This window comes from Suillus discolor, assembly GCF_016758755.1.
Source record: "Suillus discolor strain FC423 chromosome Unknown F5147scaffold_68, whole genome shotgun sequence".
Lineage (NCBI taxonomy): Eukaryota > Fungi > Basidiomycota > Agaricomycetes > Boletales > Suillaceae > Suillus > Suillus discolor.
This window is the reverse complement of record NW_024541315.1, coordinates 89976-105516: the sequence shown is the minus strand read 5'-3', so window position 1 is coordinate 105516 and position 15541 is coordinate 89976. Positions and strand designations below refer to the sequence as shown.

At 46.5% G+C, this 15541-nt stretch overlaps 4 protein-coding genes across 4 annotated transcripts; 2 read left to right on the top strand and 2 right to left on the bottom strand.

Annotated features, from left to right (window-relative positions):
* Positions 1 to 17: 17 nt before the first annotated feature.
* Positions 18 to 469, bottom strand: F5147DRAFT_557589 (uncharacterized protein; the record flags this gene model as incomplete). Its single annotated transcript, XM_041430532.1, has 2 exons — positions 18 to 151; positions 205 to 469. Coding segments are annotated over 2 exons (399 nt in total), but the record flags the coding sequence as incomplete, so codon positions are not given.
* Positions 470 to 1102: 633 nt separating this feature from the next.
* On the top strand, positions 1103 to 3719 carry F5147DRAFT_656523 (uncharacterized protein; the record flags this gene model as incomplete). The annotated part of the gene is made up of 8 exons (XM_041434123.1): positions 1103 to 1695; positions 1786 to 2125; positions 2177 to 2689; positions 2808 to 2943; positions 2992 to 3167; positions 3219 to 3272; positions 3300 to 3437; positions 3588 to 3719. The coding sequence occupies 8 exons, from the start codon at positions 1103 to 1105 to the stop codon at positions 3717 to 3719; spliced, it is 2082 nt and encodes a 693-aa protein (XP_041288308.1).
* Positions 3720 to 3722: 3 nt separating this feature from the next.
* On the top strand, positions 3723 to 3905 carry F5147DRAFT_553564 (uncharacterized protein; the record flags this gene model as incomplete). The annotated part of the gene is made up of 1 exon (XM_041430452.1): positions 3723 to 3905. A coding segment is annotated over one exon (183 nt), but the record flags the coding sequence as incomplete, so codon positions are not given.
* A 2090-nt stretch (positions 3906 to 5995) lies between these two features.
* F5147DRAFT_817060 (uncharacterized protein) lies at positions 5996 to 8185 on the bottom strand (the record flags this gene model as incomplete). Its single annotated transcript, XM_041443589.1, has 9 exons — positions 7749 to 8185; positions 7380 to 7699; positions 7167 to 7332; positions 7073 to 7099; positions 6853 to 7043; positions 6674 to 6800; positions 6386 to 6615; positions 6206 to 6292; positions 5996 to 6133 (listed from the first exon to the last, which is right to left on the bottom strand). Exons 1-9 carry the CDS (start codon positions 8149 to 8151, stop codon positions 5996 to 5998), a joined length of 1689 nt encoding a protein of 562 aa, XP_041288306.1. The 5' UTR covers positions 8152 to 8185.
* Positions 8186 to 15541: the final 7356 nt, after the last annotated feature.

The window sequence follows — 15541 nt, the reverse complement described above, 5'->3', positions numbered from 1 at the left end:
GCAGACATATGACATTTTTTGAATGCGAACTCTGCCGCCTCAAATTCTATTCTGTTGCGATATGGACTCCAATCGTTAGGAGCCTTTGGTGGCACAGGAGTCGGGGGGGTGCCATGAGGCAGAAACGTTCCATCAGCAGCGCATGGTCGTCCTAAGCATATATCTGAGTCAAAAACAAAGTACTGAAACTTGAAAGGAACTTACCATTTAACATTGAATGGTACATACAATAGTATCGCTCACTCGCGTCAGTGAATTCTGCATCAGTACGGCTTGAATCCTCATGAATTGAATCAGGGAGTATGGGAGGTGGTGGCTGGGGCGGTTGTGAAAAATCCGGAGGGGGCAGTGAGAAATCTCGAGGGTAGGAAGGTGATCGGGATGGTCTGGGATCATCCTGAGGGGACGGTGGTGGCTGGGGTGCCAATGGGAGGTCCTGAGGGGATGGTCTCGAAGCACATAAAGTTGGGTGAAGCAAGCGCCTGTGTTGGGTAAGACCCGACTGATTTTGAAACCAACGCGCGCATCCTGGAACTGAGCATGGCAGTTGAAGTAGGTGGTGAGCACGACGGGAAGGCATAGTATGTGCTACGCTGAGATGTTGCCAAGGATTTTGAAGGCTGACATGTTCAAGATTTGGGGTACAACCCTAATCACCGGTACCGATGTAGTCAAACCAAAATAGTATATAAGGTTTAATTCGAAAATGAAGACTAGATTTGTCGGACGCGAGTAAACTGCACCGAAAAGGCTCTGGTGAACATTGATGTAAACCACAATGGAAACACGGTCACGAACCTTGGTCTCACTGCACCAATAAATGAAAATTAGTGTACTATCTCCTTGCCAGAAAGGTCTTGGTGAACATTAACACTTCGCAGGCAAAGTTTGACACGGGAGTGCCAGAACATATCGATGAAAATTAAGGCTCCCAGCAGCTGAAACAAATCGCGCTAATGTATATTACTGGGTATGTCAGGGTATTTATTCAGAGTCAGCTAGGGCTACATTTTTTGAGAATTGTGACGAAACTCACCTTGTTGTCAGCCACCGTTGGTTCTATTTTCTCTTTCTTCAGCCTTCCGGATCCTCCACCAATACCATGTCTCAGCCTGCCAGCGCAGTTCCAAAACATATGAATACTCGAGCTAAAAATGCAACTCAGCATCCAGGATATATCCTGACTGGAGGCGAAGGTCACATAAAGAGACATACCAAAGCTCAAAAGGCCACTGACGACCAGCGTGAAAAGGAGGAAAAGGAGGCAAGTGAAATGGCTGTACAAGAAGGATATAAGCGTGTTGCTGTATTTCAGAAAAAAATGCAGACAGACCAGGCAGCTACCCATGCTGATGGGCCGAAGCCTACTCGTCCCCGCCCACGCCCACGCCCCGTCAAAAAGGCTGTGAAAGATGTGGAGACCTCCAACTTGACTATGGCTGAGGATAAGGCCGTGGGCGCCAATGGCAAGGGTGGTACGGTTGGAGGTAACTTAGCAGCTAGTGCTAATGTCGAACATCCTGAGAGTGATGCAGAGGAGGAGGAAGAGAAACAGGTGCCAGTGGCACGCCACAAGAAGGGGAAGAAAGTGTTACCAGTGAAGACGCCAGTGAGAGATGCGATTGAAGCAGCAGATGCTGACATCCTTATCGAATTAACGGTGGCACGTGATGGTGATAAGAAGCTCAATGATGTGTAAGGCATTTATCGCTTCTCAACCATGATGCACCAGCTGACCGAAACGGCTCTTTTCTTTTTCAATCTAATGGTCAATGATCATGATAGTTCTGCACCAGGTCTTGACAATTTCAGTGTTGCTGCCATGCATATCCCAAGTTGGATATCGAGAATTCCTGCTGATTGTTCAAAGTCACCCTCCAACTTGAAAATCAGACCATTCCCGTTGCCTTCTGACTTCTCTGGTATCACTTCCTCCTCTAAGCTCACTAGGGGGAGTACCATCAGTAGCGGTGGTGCCCTACTTACGCCCATCAACACTATCACCAATTCTGGGGCTGATAATGTGGCAGATCGTTTTACAACCCTGTTCACAGACAACGATTTGGCCAAATCAGTCGAGCATTCTCAAGCCCTTACTCGTATGTCAAAACCCAAGGCTGCTCAGGTGAGTTGGATTATATAGTTATTTTTTTTTACGTGTTAACTGTATTATTAGGGTGTCAAGATTTCTCATCAGGTCTCTGATACTTCGGTTCAAATGAACTTAGCTCATCGCAATGCTAACCCGACTCTCAAACAGCTCGACACGATCCAGCCTGACGATGATTGCGAAATGAATGTTGAGGTGGCTCCCCCAGTAGTAACCCCCCTCGTTAACTACGCATCCGACACTGATATGGAATCTGATCTCGAACCTCCTCCTTCTATGCAGGTTCCCAAAGGATATTATGATGTCGACATCTGCCAGGCTACAGCTCTCGCTCTTGCTCAAGCTCACACATCCTACCCTACTACTCCGACTTCAAGCGTCAAGCGCAAACTCGCGGATTTGGAGGATGACATAATCGAGGACGACCTGCTCGAGGATGACCTGCTCGAGGACAACCACATTAAGGACCACTACATCGAGGATGATCTCATTGAGGACGATCTCATCATTGATGATGACTCTATGGCCGATTGTGCCTTCGTGATTGAGGAAGACTCAGCCTCATCTGAAGTTGAATTTGTGGGTCAAACAACGCCTATAATCAAGACCAAACCCGAACCAGTGTCCTTGCGGGTCACTTCTGCGGTAGTATTCTTTGGTGGCTGATGTTTAATCATACTAACAATGAATTATATAGACTAATGTTGGTGTCAAACATGGAGCTCGCGTAGCAAAGCGGGCAAAGTCTTCCGTCGCACACACCCAGAGTCTTTCCAGCATCTCGAGTGCAACTTCTGGTGCTATGAACCCTATAGAGGTGGAGATCCTCCCCCGTTCTGCTTACAGGGTCAAAAACCTTCCTGGAGGTCCCTGAGTTGTAGCTAAGTGGAGTGCCCTGTTCATCCCTACTCTCATTCTTGCTATCGGAGATCAAGATGAAGTGTGGGGTCGTGTCGAGTCCGAGAAAACTCTCTGCGCTATTATGCAAGACACCTGGGATGTGGTTTATCAGGATATACCCCACATAGTCACTACTGATGGTCCTGTTATGGCTTTAGTAAGTTATTTTTGATGCAATTCATATCTGATAATTTTTATTTGTTCTTAGGCCATCCAGCGGCTATCAGAGTGGCGCAACGGCATTGGCTCTACTGCCGTCTCGGTACTTACACACTTCATGACATTGCAGGACAATGTCCGGACCGACCAAGACCGCAAAGATTTTGCAAATAACTTACTCTTCGAGCTAGGATTCTTGTACGGGAGCATCACACAGGACGGAAAATATAAGAAACCCTTTCAGTCTGAACTCCTTATTCAAGTCCTCGTACAGCACAGGTGTGCTACTTGGGGCACTATTGATACCCACAGGAAGCTTACACATGCCAAGGGTGCTCTTAGTCTTGTCACTGCGGTGGCATGTATATTCACTCTCTCGTCATACTATGACTAACTTGTTTTTTTGTTCGCATTGCAGATGGAACGTGCCCTCAAACTTATTGGGCTCGAGAACACGCTCGTCAGTGAATTGGCAGTCAACAGTAAAGGGAAGGCGGTCAAGGTCCCCCACAGTCTGAACAAAGCCTCGGGCAAGACTAGCAACGCTTGAAAGGCGTTTTTGGACACTAACTATGGTACGGCGACCAGGGATTACATGAAATCTATCAACCGCCTTGGAGACTCGGTCCTCCAGGACATCTGGGAACGCACAAAGGATATCGCTGCAAAGAGGCGTGGTGTGCCCCTCACTCCGGACGAGGATTCTGAGGATGAGCGTGCACTTATCTTCGATATTTGGTACTGTCCTTTTCGTTGTTTTCTAGCATCTCGTGACTGATGATTTTTGGTGCTTTTGTAGAGTCAGGTACTACTAGTATACCCACCTGCGTCTCTGCCGCAGTCGCTGCCGCTACCGGCATGTACTACTACTTGTCATGTTATTCGCTTTATTACGCATGTTTGAGGTCTCTTTTTCGCTACTTACCAGTACTTTCATGTTACTTTCCCTCCTTTTTTTTCTCACTTAATCTACTTATCACTTGAAATGCAATGTTTTGTGGTCATTTTCATCTCAACAAGTGTGAAATAAGTGTGAAAATAAGTCACAATAAGTATTACTACTTGCATGACTTGCAGTGTAGGAATAAGTGTAAAGTAATTGTCAAAAAAAGTCAAAATAAGGTTGGAAAAAGTTGAAGTCAAGAGGAGGCACCTACTTTTTCAACTTAAAATCGTCTTGTGGCAAGTTCACGGCAAGTTGGTGTCACCGTTCTTATGCTTGGCTTTGCCGTTCCTTTTCGGGAATTACCTGGCGGCAAGTTGCAAAAAAGGAAGGTCAAGAAATGTGTGAATTTACTGATGGCCCTTTCCAGGCATGGCAAGATACCCCCAGTCTGACGAACTTCGCCAAGACTGAACACGGCTTGCAGACAACCTCTCCGTCATGCCAGATGGGCACCAGGCTGGTCAAAAGCCATCAGAATTGTGTATTTTAAAAAGTCTTGAGGCGCCTTGCAATGTTGATCCAGCCTTGCCAGTTCCAAGCAGGCTGTTCATAGCTTATGACTCGTACCAGACAGATAGCACACTGCAATGCAATAAATGGAATCCAGTGAATTTCATGATTGTACAATACAAAGCAGTGCAAGTAGCAAAACTACACAGGTGTCTATGCGAGTCCAACGCCATCCGAAAGCAGGATCAAGGGTGTGATGAGAGCATATGAGAGACATCAAGTGCAAGACATTGTAAGCGCAAATGGAGTCATGAGTGCAAGAGTAATATACGGCACGGGCACAAATTGAATGTAATGCAGTGAGTGACAGCATTGAAATCTGTGTGACTAAAACCAATAGTCAGAATAGGCAAACAGACCAGGATTTAAAATACCTAGGCAGCCTTTTTACCCCGACAAGGCACAGGAGCATCCGCATCTGGGATACCAGCACCACCTGCTTCGTTAGTAGATTCTTCAACCAGGATATCACCAGCAGAGAGACGTGCAGAACCGCGAGTGTTGGATGGCTTACATGATGACTTTGGTATGGGAGGTTGCAGTTCGTCGAAATGTACTTGAGCATTGGGTGTTTGAGGGATGCGAAGTCATCAGATCGTTGTGACCTGCTAATCTGGTTGTTTGTAGTCATCAGTTTGGTGCAAATACATGAATATATGCGCATATATGCAGAAACTTACCGCTGTGATATAAGGTTTTAAGTCCATCCTACGACATCTCATCAAGAGTTGCATGGAAACCGGGCATCCCATAACAAAATGCAAGTGACACATTGGCCAATGGATTCCATGTGAGGACCGCTTTGCGCCTGGCCGCTGATAACACATCACTCAACATTGAGTCGCGTGATAGGGGTGAACCTATGAGTATGAAACTTACCTTATCTTCTTCTGCCTGCCGGTGGCAGTAAGATTATCGAGGATGTGCATCTATCAGAGCGCGTTTTTTGGAGCTGGAGGGACAACAATGTGTTAGATATCGGAGATGACACTATGGTACAGGGATAAAAGGGAACACAATGAAATCTCCACATAAGCTGGACTTTGAAATGCCTTCTGATGGAGTTCAAATGCACAACACGTGAATGTAATCAAAGTATGAGACAATCGATTATCGTATATGGACTGAAAAATAACATGAGAGCAATGCGAGAGCAAAAAGGAACAAGTGTGTAAAAGAAAAAAAAATCAAGCTTTGCAAACCTCTCCTGGATTTCCAGCTCTTTGATGGATTTGACTTCCCAGGCCATACAATGTTCATGCCTGATGAAAAGAGCTGGTACATAGCGAGGAACGAATTCCACAACTGTCCAAAATTCAACCCAATTGAGCCATTTATTGACCCAAAAATCGAAAATTTCGCTACAGGCACTACCAAATTTCGCTCCACTCGGTGTCCATGCCTTCTAGGTCCTCTGCAGAATCGTCTTGAGCGCTACCAAAGCTGTTGATAAATGGCTGATTCTTTGGGTGAGGAAATAATGGAGTCGAGATCGCCGAATGAGATGTCTGGGTGCCGTCTTTCAGCCATTTTCTAAGGGACGTGAGTTGTTAATACAGGCCACTGAGTAGGACACTAACCTTTGCATCATACATATGCCATTGTCGAATCTGAGGTTCCTCGGTCACAGATGAGGGCTTGATTGAATACAGTTTTTCTGCAATACACTGGAGATAAAGCTTGAGTGACGAGTAGTCAGGACTCGCTGAAACTTACACCAAGTATGCAACCTTCAGGTATCTTTGTCAAGTGAGTCTCACATAGCACTCAAACTGGCGCATGAAAGCTTCATGAATGTCGGCAGCTGTTTTTTCTTTGAGAGCAGGGTTGTGTTGGGACTTGAACTCGGCTTCAATCACAATCTCGAGGTACTTGAGAACTCGGACGTAAGTTGGCGATGTGAGGATATCGGGCACAGCTGTTGAAAGAATGTGAGGGATCTTGATTTTGAGAGAGAGCGGATTATGCAGGATTGCACCACGAACATAACCTGTCCCATGTGTGATAAGAATAAGCATTCATCAAAGGTGAAGAGTGAGTAAACATACGTGGATCTAAGCATAAAGCTGCAAGATAGCAGTCGGCTGGTCCATCTTTGAGCTGTTTACGCAAGTGATCTGTGAGGAACAGCGGAAGATTAGAATGCGACCCACCAGGACCATGGGGGTCGACAGACTTATTAGCACCATGTCACCACCTCATGGCCGTGTGCCTGTTAATAACATACCTTTTTTAGCAGTGTTATTAACAACCAACTTTTCGTCCGTACCCTACCATTCATATCACCGTGCCGCGAATGGGCTCCACACAGACCAACATGGCAAGGAGGTTGATAAGCACTTGTACCATGAGCGACACGAGAGCCAGAAACACCCAACACCAGCACGTATGGATGTAGAATTCCTTGAGCGAGTTGCTCTGAGAAATGTGTTTCCCATCTGACTAACCCTCTTCTTGCTCTTCGACGACAAGTCCTAGTCTGTAATTGGAACAACATTAGTGTTAGCACATGGAAAAGTCAAGAAACACATGGTGCAACACCAAAGGCACTCTTCTGCGTATCTGTACGTATGGCAGAGAACGAGTTCGTTATCACAGCAACAAATAGATTAATAAGCCAGATGTTCAACACGAGGATGCAGACAATGAAATAGAAGCAGGAGACAAAAAATTCGGTGTCGATGATCGAGTACATGATTGGGGACCACTGAGAGGAAATTAGCGCAACAGAAATATGAATAAAAAAACACATACTCCATTGGCTGAAGTCACGACGACAACTTGAAGCACAGCATAATAAATATTGTCGAAGCTCTGGATGCCACTGTTTGGATTGTCTCCCTCCTGATCCGAAATTATGATATCGTCATCTGTCGAAGAAACTCCAAGTGACGAAACTGACAAACCCGCTCCAAAGGGCAGATATAACCCTTGACTGCAGAGCCTGATGTACCATCCGATTGTAAATAAGGAGTGGCTTTTAGCCCATTCGTTTGAGAGGGGAAGGTGAGGAACTGTAACGCAGCGTCCTCCGCCTGGTGGGGCCTGCAGCACCTCCCATGCACTCAGAGTCACTGATGGTCAAATCATTAGCACTAGCCCAACTTCCATCTGCAGATTTACATTGAGAGTTGGTGCCAGTGAGATGGACATTGTCTCTGTCCTTGGATGAGTCAAGGTCAGACTCCAGAGTCGAAATTAACGAGGCGGAGGATGGATCAGCTTGTGCAGCAGTGTAGGGTAATTCATTGTAAATCGAACTCCCATTGTAAGCTAATGCATTTGCAAAGAATCCATTGTCTGGAAAATAAACCAGGTCCTCGTCTGCAGTAAATGGCCGGGGCGATATTCTTGAAGGACCCACCTCCATAGTTACTGAGAGATTCGGGCATAAGGGATCCTGCCCTGCATCTAACTTTGCCCAGCTGGCTCGTCTGCGAGCGACGGAACGACCACCATCCACTGAAGGATGAAGTGTTGGAGACAGACTCGGACTCGGAGGAGCTGAAGTGCCACCAAGGCCCATGATAGTGACAGTTAAGTTGATAGCGGAAGAGGAACTTTGGGTTGAATGACTGAGAGATGAATAATGTTGGCTGTCCAGATGCTGGCCATCCATAACATATGCGTCACGGTAGCCTCCGTAGCGTTAATGCAACGTCGAGAGAAAGTCTGTACAAACAGTGGAAGGACTTGTCTTTCAGCAGTGTAAGAGAAGAAATATGTTGCATTAATTGGATTGATAATTTTCGCATGCAATCCTACATGGGCGAGCTGCGAGTGACAATGTTAAGTGCTAAAGTGGTTATAAGACGGTGTAGGGATTCATTTCTGGCTGGGCTTGCAGAGACTGTTTTTACCTTAGTGTTATGTTTGCACTTTTGTAGCTTACATAATCAAGTTATCTTTTCACCAGTTACCAGTATGAGTCTGTCTGAGTCTTGAGCAGTTTTTATGACATTTCCTCTCCTCTGAGCCTTGAGCCTGGTCCAGAAACCCTTTAGGGTCGAATAGCAGCTAGGTTCTGCAAGACCCAACATTGTTCAGACTTACCATCTGAATTGTTGTACCTTCAACTGGAGCCCACCGCGAGGGGAACAGTCAGCAAGATCTAGTTCCGTGCACCTTTGCACTTAGCGCCATTTAGCACATATAGGTCAATCTCTTTGCATTTTCACAAGCTAACCATTTTTAGTCGCACTTTCTCGCGCTTCAATGCCTTATAGAATGCCCATCCGTGGCACAACAAACGCGCCCAAATTCGACGGCACTACAGACAACCTCGCCGAGTTCATTGATGCATATGAGCAGCTCGCTGATGAAGCAGGACTCCAAGGACTCGACCGCATCAAAGGTATTATTCGCTACCTTGAACGCGATGATCGAGAACTATGGGGAGGCATGCCTGAAGCGGCAGTAAGCGATTACGACGCCTTCTTAGATGAGGTGAAGGTAATGTATCCTGGATGGGATGGCAAGAGACGCTACGCACTCGCGGACTTATGCGCCATCGCGCGAGAATACGCTAACAAACCTATGCCCTCTTGCACCGAACTAAGCAATTACTTGCGCGCATTCAGGAAGGTTATGCAGCCACTTATGGATGAAGACCGTATTGGAAAGGCTGAACGCGACCGCTTATTCATGGAAGGAATCCCTAGAGATGCTCAGCCGCAAATTCGCTTGCGCCTTATGATCAAGTTCCCCGACCACTATCCACACGACCCATATCCGTTCATGGACGTCTTTGCAGCTGCACAGTTCCTATTACCTGCGCGCACTTTTCCCGCGCCAAGCGCGCCAGTTAACGCGCCTGTAGTAGTGCCATTTGCGAACTTAGTCACAGCGACCGCGCCAGCGCAAGCACCGGTGCAAGCCATGGTAACTAAGCGCAAAGATCAATACTACGCGAGCCGCGCAACGCAGGATACGTCCACTAGCGCTAGTGTGACAGCCGGACTCTTCTATTGCGCATCCTCAGATGTTGTACTTGACAAAAGGCCACCAGTTCCTATCCTTGCGCCTCGCGCGCACGATTTTCCCACGCCTTCGCGCGATTCACGCTCGCCTGAACCATCAACTGCGCCAGCACACAAAGCTATACCAGACTGCATCGCTTTAGATCACGAACTCGAGCGCGTGCCCGCGAAGCGCAACCAGAAGCGCACTGCATGCGCCTCTTTGCCCCCATCATCATCTCTTTCTTCACCTGTTTTGCATGCTGACAATTCTTATTTGCTGCCCATGTCAGCATCAATCGCATTGTCAGTAGTCAGGGATGACTCTAAACATCTATTGCACACCAATGCACCACTCAAATCACGCTCGCCTATCGCTATCGCATCGCCTACGGTCAGGGATGACTCTAAATATCTATTGCACAATAACACGCCCATTGTGGAAGTTATTACGCCATCGCTTGAAACACGCTCGCCTATCGCTATTGCATCTCTTAAGGAAGAAATCTTGCCAATCGCGCCTTCACCATCACCGCTATCGCCATTCACATCGCCAGAGGTCAGGGATGACCCTAAACATCTATTGCACCTTAGCGCGCCTATAGAGGAGCCTTCTACCGCATCAGAGGCTCAAGTTGCACCTCGCGTCAACCAGACTTTACCTCTGGTAATTCCATCTGTCACTAACGATCACGCGCACATCGCGCTTTTTGCTTCTAGTGACTATCCCTTGCCAGTAAAGCATCCGTGCATCACACTCCACAACTACTGCTCCAAATTCGATGAGCCAGGGCTCAAAATGACCGGACGGACGTGGGGAATACGACCCTAAGTTTGCGAGAGATCCGCTCGAAAAACGCGTGAGAAAAACGCTTATCAATGCGCTGGGGAGGAGGACAAGATGCTGAAAACTTGGGAATATGGGAGAAGCTGATAAGGAATGACTGTGGTAGGATAATAGGCGAATTTGGGGGATGATTGGAGAGCTGGAAGAGCCTAGAAACACAAGAAACCCTCGCGGTGGGCTCCAGTTGAAGGTTCAACGATACAGCAAGGCACGAACAGTGCTCCTGACTGTATCTATAATTGTTGTAAGGTCGTGCGTTGCCTAGTCTGCTATACTTGAGACGACAAGTGCGTTCGACCCTAAAGGGGAAGCGAGTGCAGCAAGGATCTAGAGGTATGCACTGAAAGCGCTACTGGTTGGCCAATGCGAAGCGCGAGAAAGCGCAGGTGCGCGCAAGGCGCGGGAATGCGCGCGTGTATGGCGCGAAGCGCGGGAAAGCGTGCGCGTGTATACAGATATGAGAGAGAGTAAGAGTGAGTTTGCTTAAGTGATGATATGATGTAAGACAAGAGAAGAGAGATGCGAGGTGTAAACAAATAGATTTCTACTATGTTCTGCTAGGTGAATAGTGGGTAGTAACCAGTAAGTCCTCTGTCGTTCTGGTGGGAGAGTAAGTTTCCTTTTTTTCATAGTATGTACTGCTGGCGCTTAAGTATGGCGCCTAAGCGCTGTCATGCGGAGCCGAAGCGCTACCGAGTAAGGTATGTAAAGATATATGTAAGTAAGGGTCCATGATAAAAATAAAGATGGAACGATAAGCAAATGTGAGAAATGGAAATATACGCACTAGGGAACTTGGTGGACAGTGGATGGATGCTTCCGGATGGCTGGCGCTATAGGGTGCTCAAGCGCGGGAAAGCGCGCGCGCATATACATCGTGAAGCGCGGGAAAGGTACGCGCGCATGGCGCGCGTTGCGTGGGAAAGCTGCGCCTCATATAGAGATAGCTGTGGGTAGCACACAGAGTGATGCTACAAGTTCGTGCCATGTACTCCCCAGTGAAAACTGCCATATTGCACAATGAGAGGCATGAGTCTCTACAACGGAGTCTTGTAATGCCTGGCATGGCACCTGTAAGGCATGTAGCCATATTGGAACACTATGCCAGACTTACGGTATTTGCTGAGACCTTGTCAGCTTCTGCCACTTTTGCTGATGACACATCAAGCTTTTTTCTGATTTTGCAAAGGATGCCAAGGAGCAAGGTCGGAAGAAGAAGCAGAGTGGAACTTTGAGAGATACCTTCTATTCACAGGTCGCACAAGCTGTATTTTCGAATGACGAGGATCCAGATGTCCAATGACTTTTCAAGGAGGACCCAAAGGCATTTATTAAACCAGTTTCAACTCGTTTTGGCATGTAAGTATCTCATTCCTGCATTGTCTCTCCTCCCACTAGAATCATTGATCAGATGCTTTAGGCTCAAGAAAAAATATAACGAGTTCAACAAGGAGCTCAAGCAGTCAGGAGCCAGAAAGACATATGCGGAGCTGCAAGCGGATCCAATGATGAAGTTGTTAATCAGTAAGTCTCAGCTGCTGTTGATCTGCACATGTCTTAATCATATCTCTGTCAGATACAAAGCTCAAAAAATTTCCCTGGTGGCCTGAGCTTCATGGCTGGTGGCGCACAAACCCAGCTTTCAATCACACCTTCTCTACCGCAGATGTGGGGCAAGATTTTGTGTCTGCTGCATTAGAACATTTTGCTATTTCAAAGCAACCACCAGCACCAGCCACAGGCAACGACACTCACACAGATGATGATATTGAAGATGGAGAAATAGTTAAGATTAGTGCTTGCACTATGGGTGATGTTGGTGTTGTAGATGTGACAGCTGACATCAGGTAACCGACTCGAAAATGATAAAATGATGTAAAGCTTTATCTATTCTAAAATACATATAATATCTATCACAATTGTAGTCCAAATGAGAAAGCTTTAAATACCTGGACTAAGTTGGATGGAACCTACCAGAGGTACAATCTTGACAGTCAGTTTGCAATTACCTATCAAGTTGACAGATATCTACAAAGCTTTAGAAGCCTAGAGTGTTTCGGACAAACTCATCAAAGACTCAAAGGTGCTGAAAGATTGCAATAATTTATTTTAAAAAACCAATTTTATTGACAAATGTATAGTACATGTGCTACATAGTAGTATACAGGGGGGCTATGAAACAAGAAACAAAGGAAAGTAATACTTGGAGGGACTATGAAGGAGGGACCACCAAAGAGCCAGGAAGGAGGGGACCATGAAGGAGGACAGGGATGAGGGACCACCAATGGCAAGAGAGGAGGGTCTGAAAAAGAAGGGAGGAGGGTCCACCAACGGCCAGAGAGGAGGGTCAAAAAAGGAAGGGAGAGGGTCCACCAATGTCCAGAGAAAAGGGTCCAAAAAAGAAGGGAGGAGGTCCACCAACAGCCAGAGAGGAGGATGCACAAAGGAGCCAGGGAGAAGGGTCCACTGAAAAAGGCCAAGGAGGAGGGCCCACCAAGGAGGAACAGACAAAAAGAGAGGACAGAGCTCACAAGGACTTTGACGAAAATTTTTCAAACCCCCAGCTCCCATGGTGTATCTTAGTAAGCATTCTGAGCAGCTTAATATTACATAATATTGCAATTCCATTGCAAACAAGTATCTTCGAATATCACAAAGTCACACTCTAGCAATGGTCTATCGACATTTATCTAACATGGATCACACTTGCAGCATCTTACATACCAGCATCAGACTTATAGTTTTCTTGTAATTTCTTCTCATTCAAAGTCATGTTGCTCTTACTTATGTATCACTTTGTCTTAGAATATAAATATAAATATTTTCGTATATTTTTGATCTGATTCTGTCAATAGTATCTATGAAAACCTTTTTCTTGCCGGTTTCCTGATGGATATGATGGTCGACCAGCCCCCCCACATGGAGTCATTTGAATCACCATCATCAGCACCATCACCGCTGTTATTTTTGGACCATGGTCCTAGCGACACACCCAACTCATTCTCATTAGCTCCATTACCACACTGGCACCAATGACCCCAACTCCCTCCCATCTCAACTTCTGACACACACGGTGTGATATCATTGAACTCTCCTGAGCGCTCACTAGTACTCAATCAAAGCACCACCCAAAATTCACCTTTCTTTTCTGATTTCAAGGAGTCATCACCTAGTAGCCCTCAGTCTATGCCCATTGACTCGGAAGACTTGGACATTGGTGCTAGCCGAGTGCTGCAGTCTCTTCATGTCAGCTCACTTAAAAGGAAGTTGCACAAGTTCACCTTCTCTTGCTACAAAGCAGTCTCGTGCACATGCACCTACTCAGAGTGCTTCACCTCAATCTAGTCGCCCCCCCTCTTCATCATGCAAATGCCCTGGTGGCACTGCTCTTTAGCAGACCTCTGCCGCTGCAGAAAGGATGTCTCAGATGGCAGAATCCCTAATGACGCACCTTGATAGCAAATGTGAGGGTCGTGCTGAGCATGAACACTATAAACGCATGAAACTCGAGAGCGAAATTTGGGCTCATGATCTCAAGGCTCGCAGTGCTCGTGATGAGTGGGAGCATGTGATGTGTCTATCTGACCAAGATCATCTCCACCAGCAGGAGAGGATGACTCAACAAATTGAATTCGCAAGAATTGAGATTGAGCTATCTCGTGCATGTCAAGAGGAGGAGGAGGCTCGAATTTGTCATATTGCCTTGGAGCGTGGTCTTGATCAAAACTAAGTAGGTCTGTACTATGTCATTATGCAACAGGTTTTCAAGAAATGCATTCTATTTTGTACTCGATGGTGCTAACTCAGAGCTCACTAAAACACTCCTTTCTCGAGAAAATCTCAAGTGCAACTGACCCCTCCTAGAGCTCGCCAAAATGCTCCTTTCTCAAGAAAATCTCAAGCACAACTGACCCCTCCTAGAGCTCACCAAAATGCTCCTTTCTCGAGAAAATCTCAAGTGTGACCTTGCAAGCCAAAAGGAAGATGTATAGGTACAACTACATTTAATATAATACTAACTACCTTTGCTCCAATGACGAAAGCAACTGCGTCTTTGATGTGTTACAAAAATCTTGCCCGCGGTTCCAATGTAAGTCTGATCACCTACTGTGCCACCCTCTTGCTGATCATCCTCTCCTCTGTCACTGTCAGCTCGCCTCGACCTCCGAGTTTGCTGATAGAAACATACATTTGAGTCTTCACAGTGTCCTTTTTCCTCAATTTCAACAATTAAGTTGTGCAGAACAAAGCATGAATGGATCCACATGTTTGCATAGTCAAGGTCCTTCTGGCTTTGGATTGGGATGCGAAGCTCCCGCAGTGATTGGAACCGGCCCTTGATAGAGCTGAAAAAGTGCTCTGAACAAATGTGGACCTAGACACTGGGTGAGGACTATGAAAGTATATTAGTATTGATGCTCACTGTTGACAGGTTATAATTGAATGTCTTTTGCTCGGCCGTCAAACACCCTCCCAGTGGCCGTTTATATGGCGGCATACACCAGGTTCACGCAGCATATGCTGAGTCCGCCCACAACCACTCTCCCACACCAAAAAATAACTCGTGATGCCGAGAGACCCTTGTTTGTGCAAATATGTTCGAGTCGTGAAGACTCCCGGGTACACCGATGACGTAGTCAACGATACGCAGATTGTGAGAAAATATGACGACCTTTTGAATCATAAGTCACTGTGCTGCACACTGAGTTGATAGATACTTACCTGGGCTGTTAGAGAGTAGTCAGAGTTCTTGTCAAAGAACCCTTCACTATGGCAACCAGGCTTCTTGTGTAGAGGGGATGGAGTCCCATCTACACAAAGAAAACCACTGCACCATTCACGACATGTCTTCTGCTCCACGTACACTTTTGCCTGCTCTCACTCAATCTGATCCTCATGATCGAGCAGATCAAAATGAATGGTGTGATCATGCAGTTGCAAGATTGTGATCATGACTCATTTGTAGCAGTTGCAGACGGTCCCCACAGACACTCCAGCCTAATCAGATATGTCTTCGGTAGTCGCAGCATTGCCATAATGGCCAACACCATTGAGAAAGATCGCGAGCTGGACTGCAACAGGAAGTTGCGGGTTATTTGAGTTGTTATGGA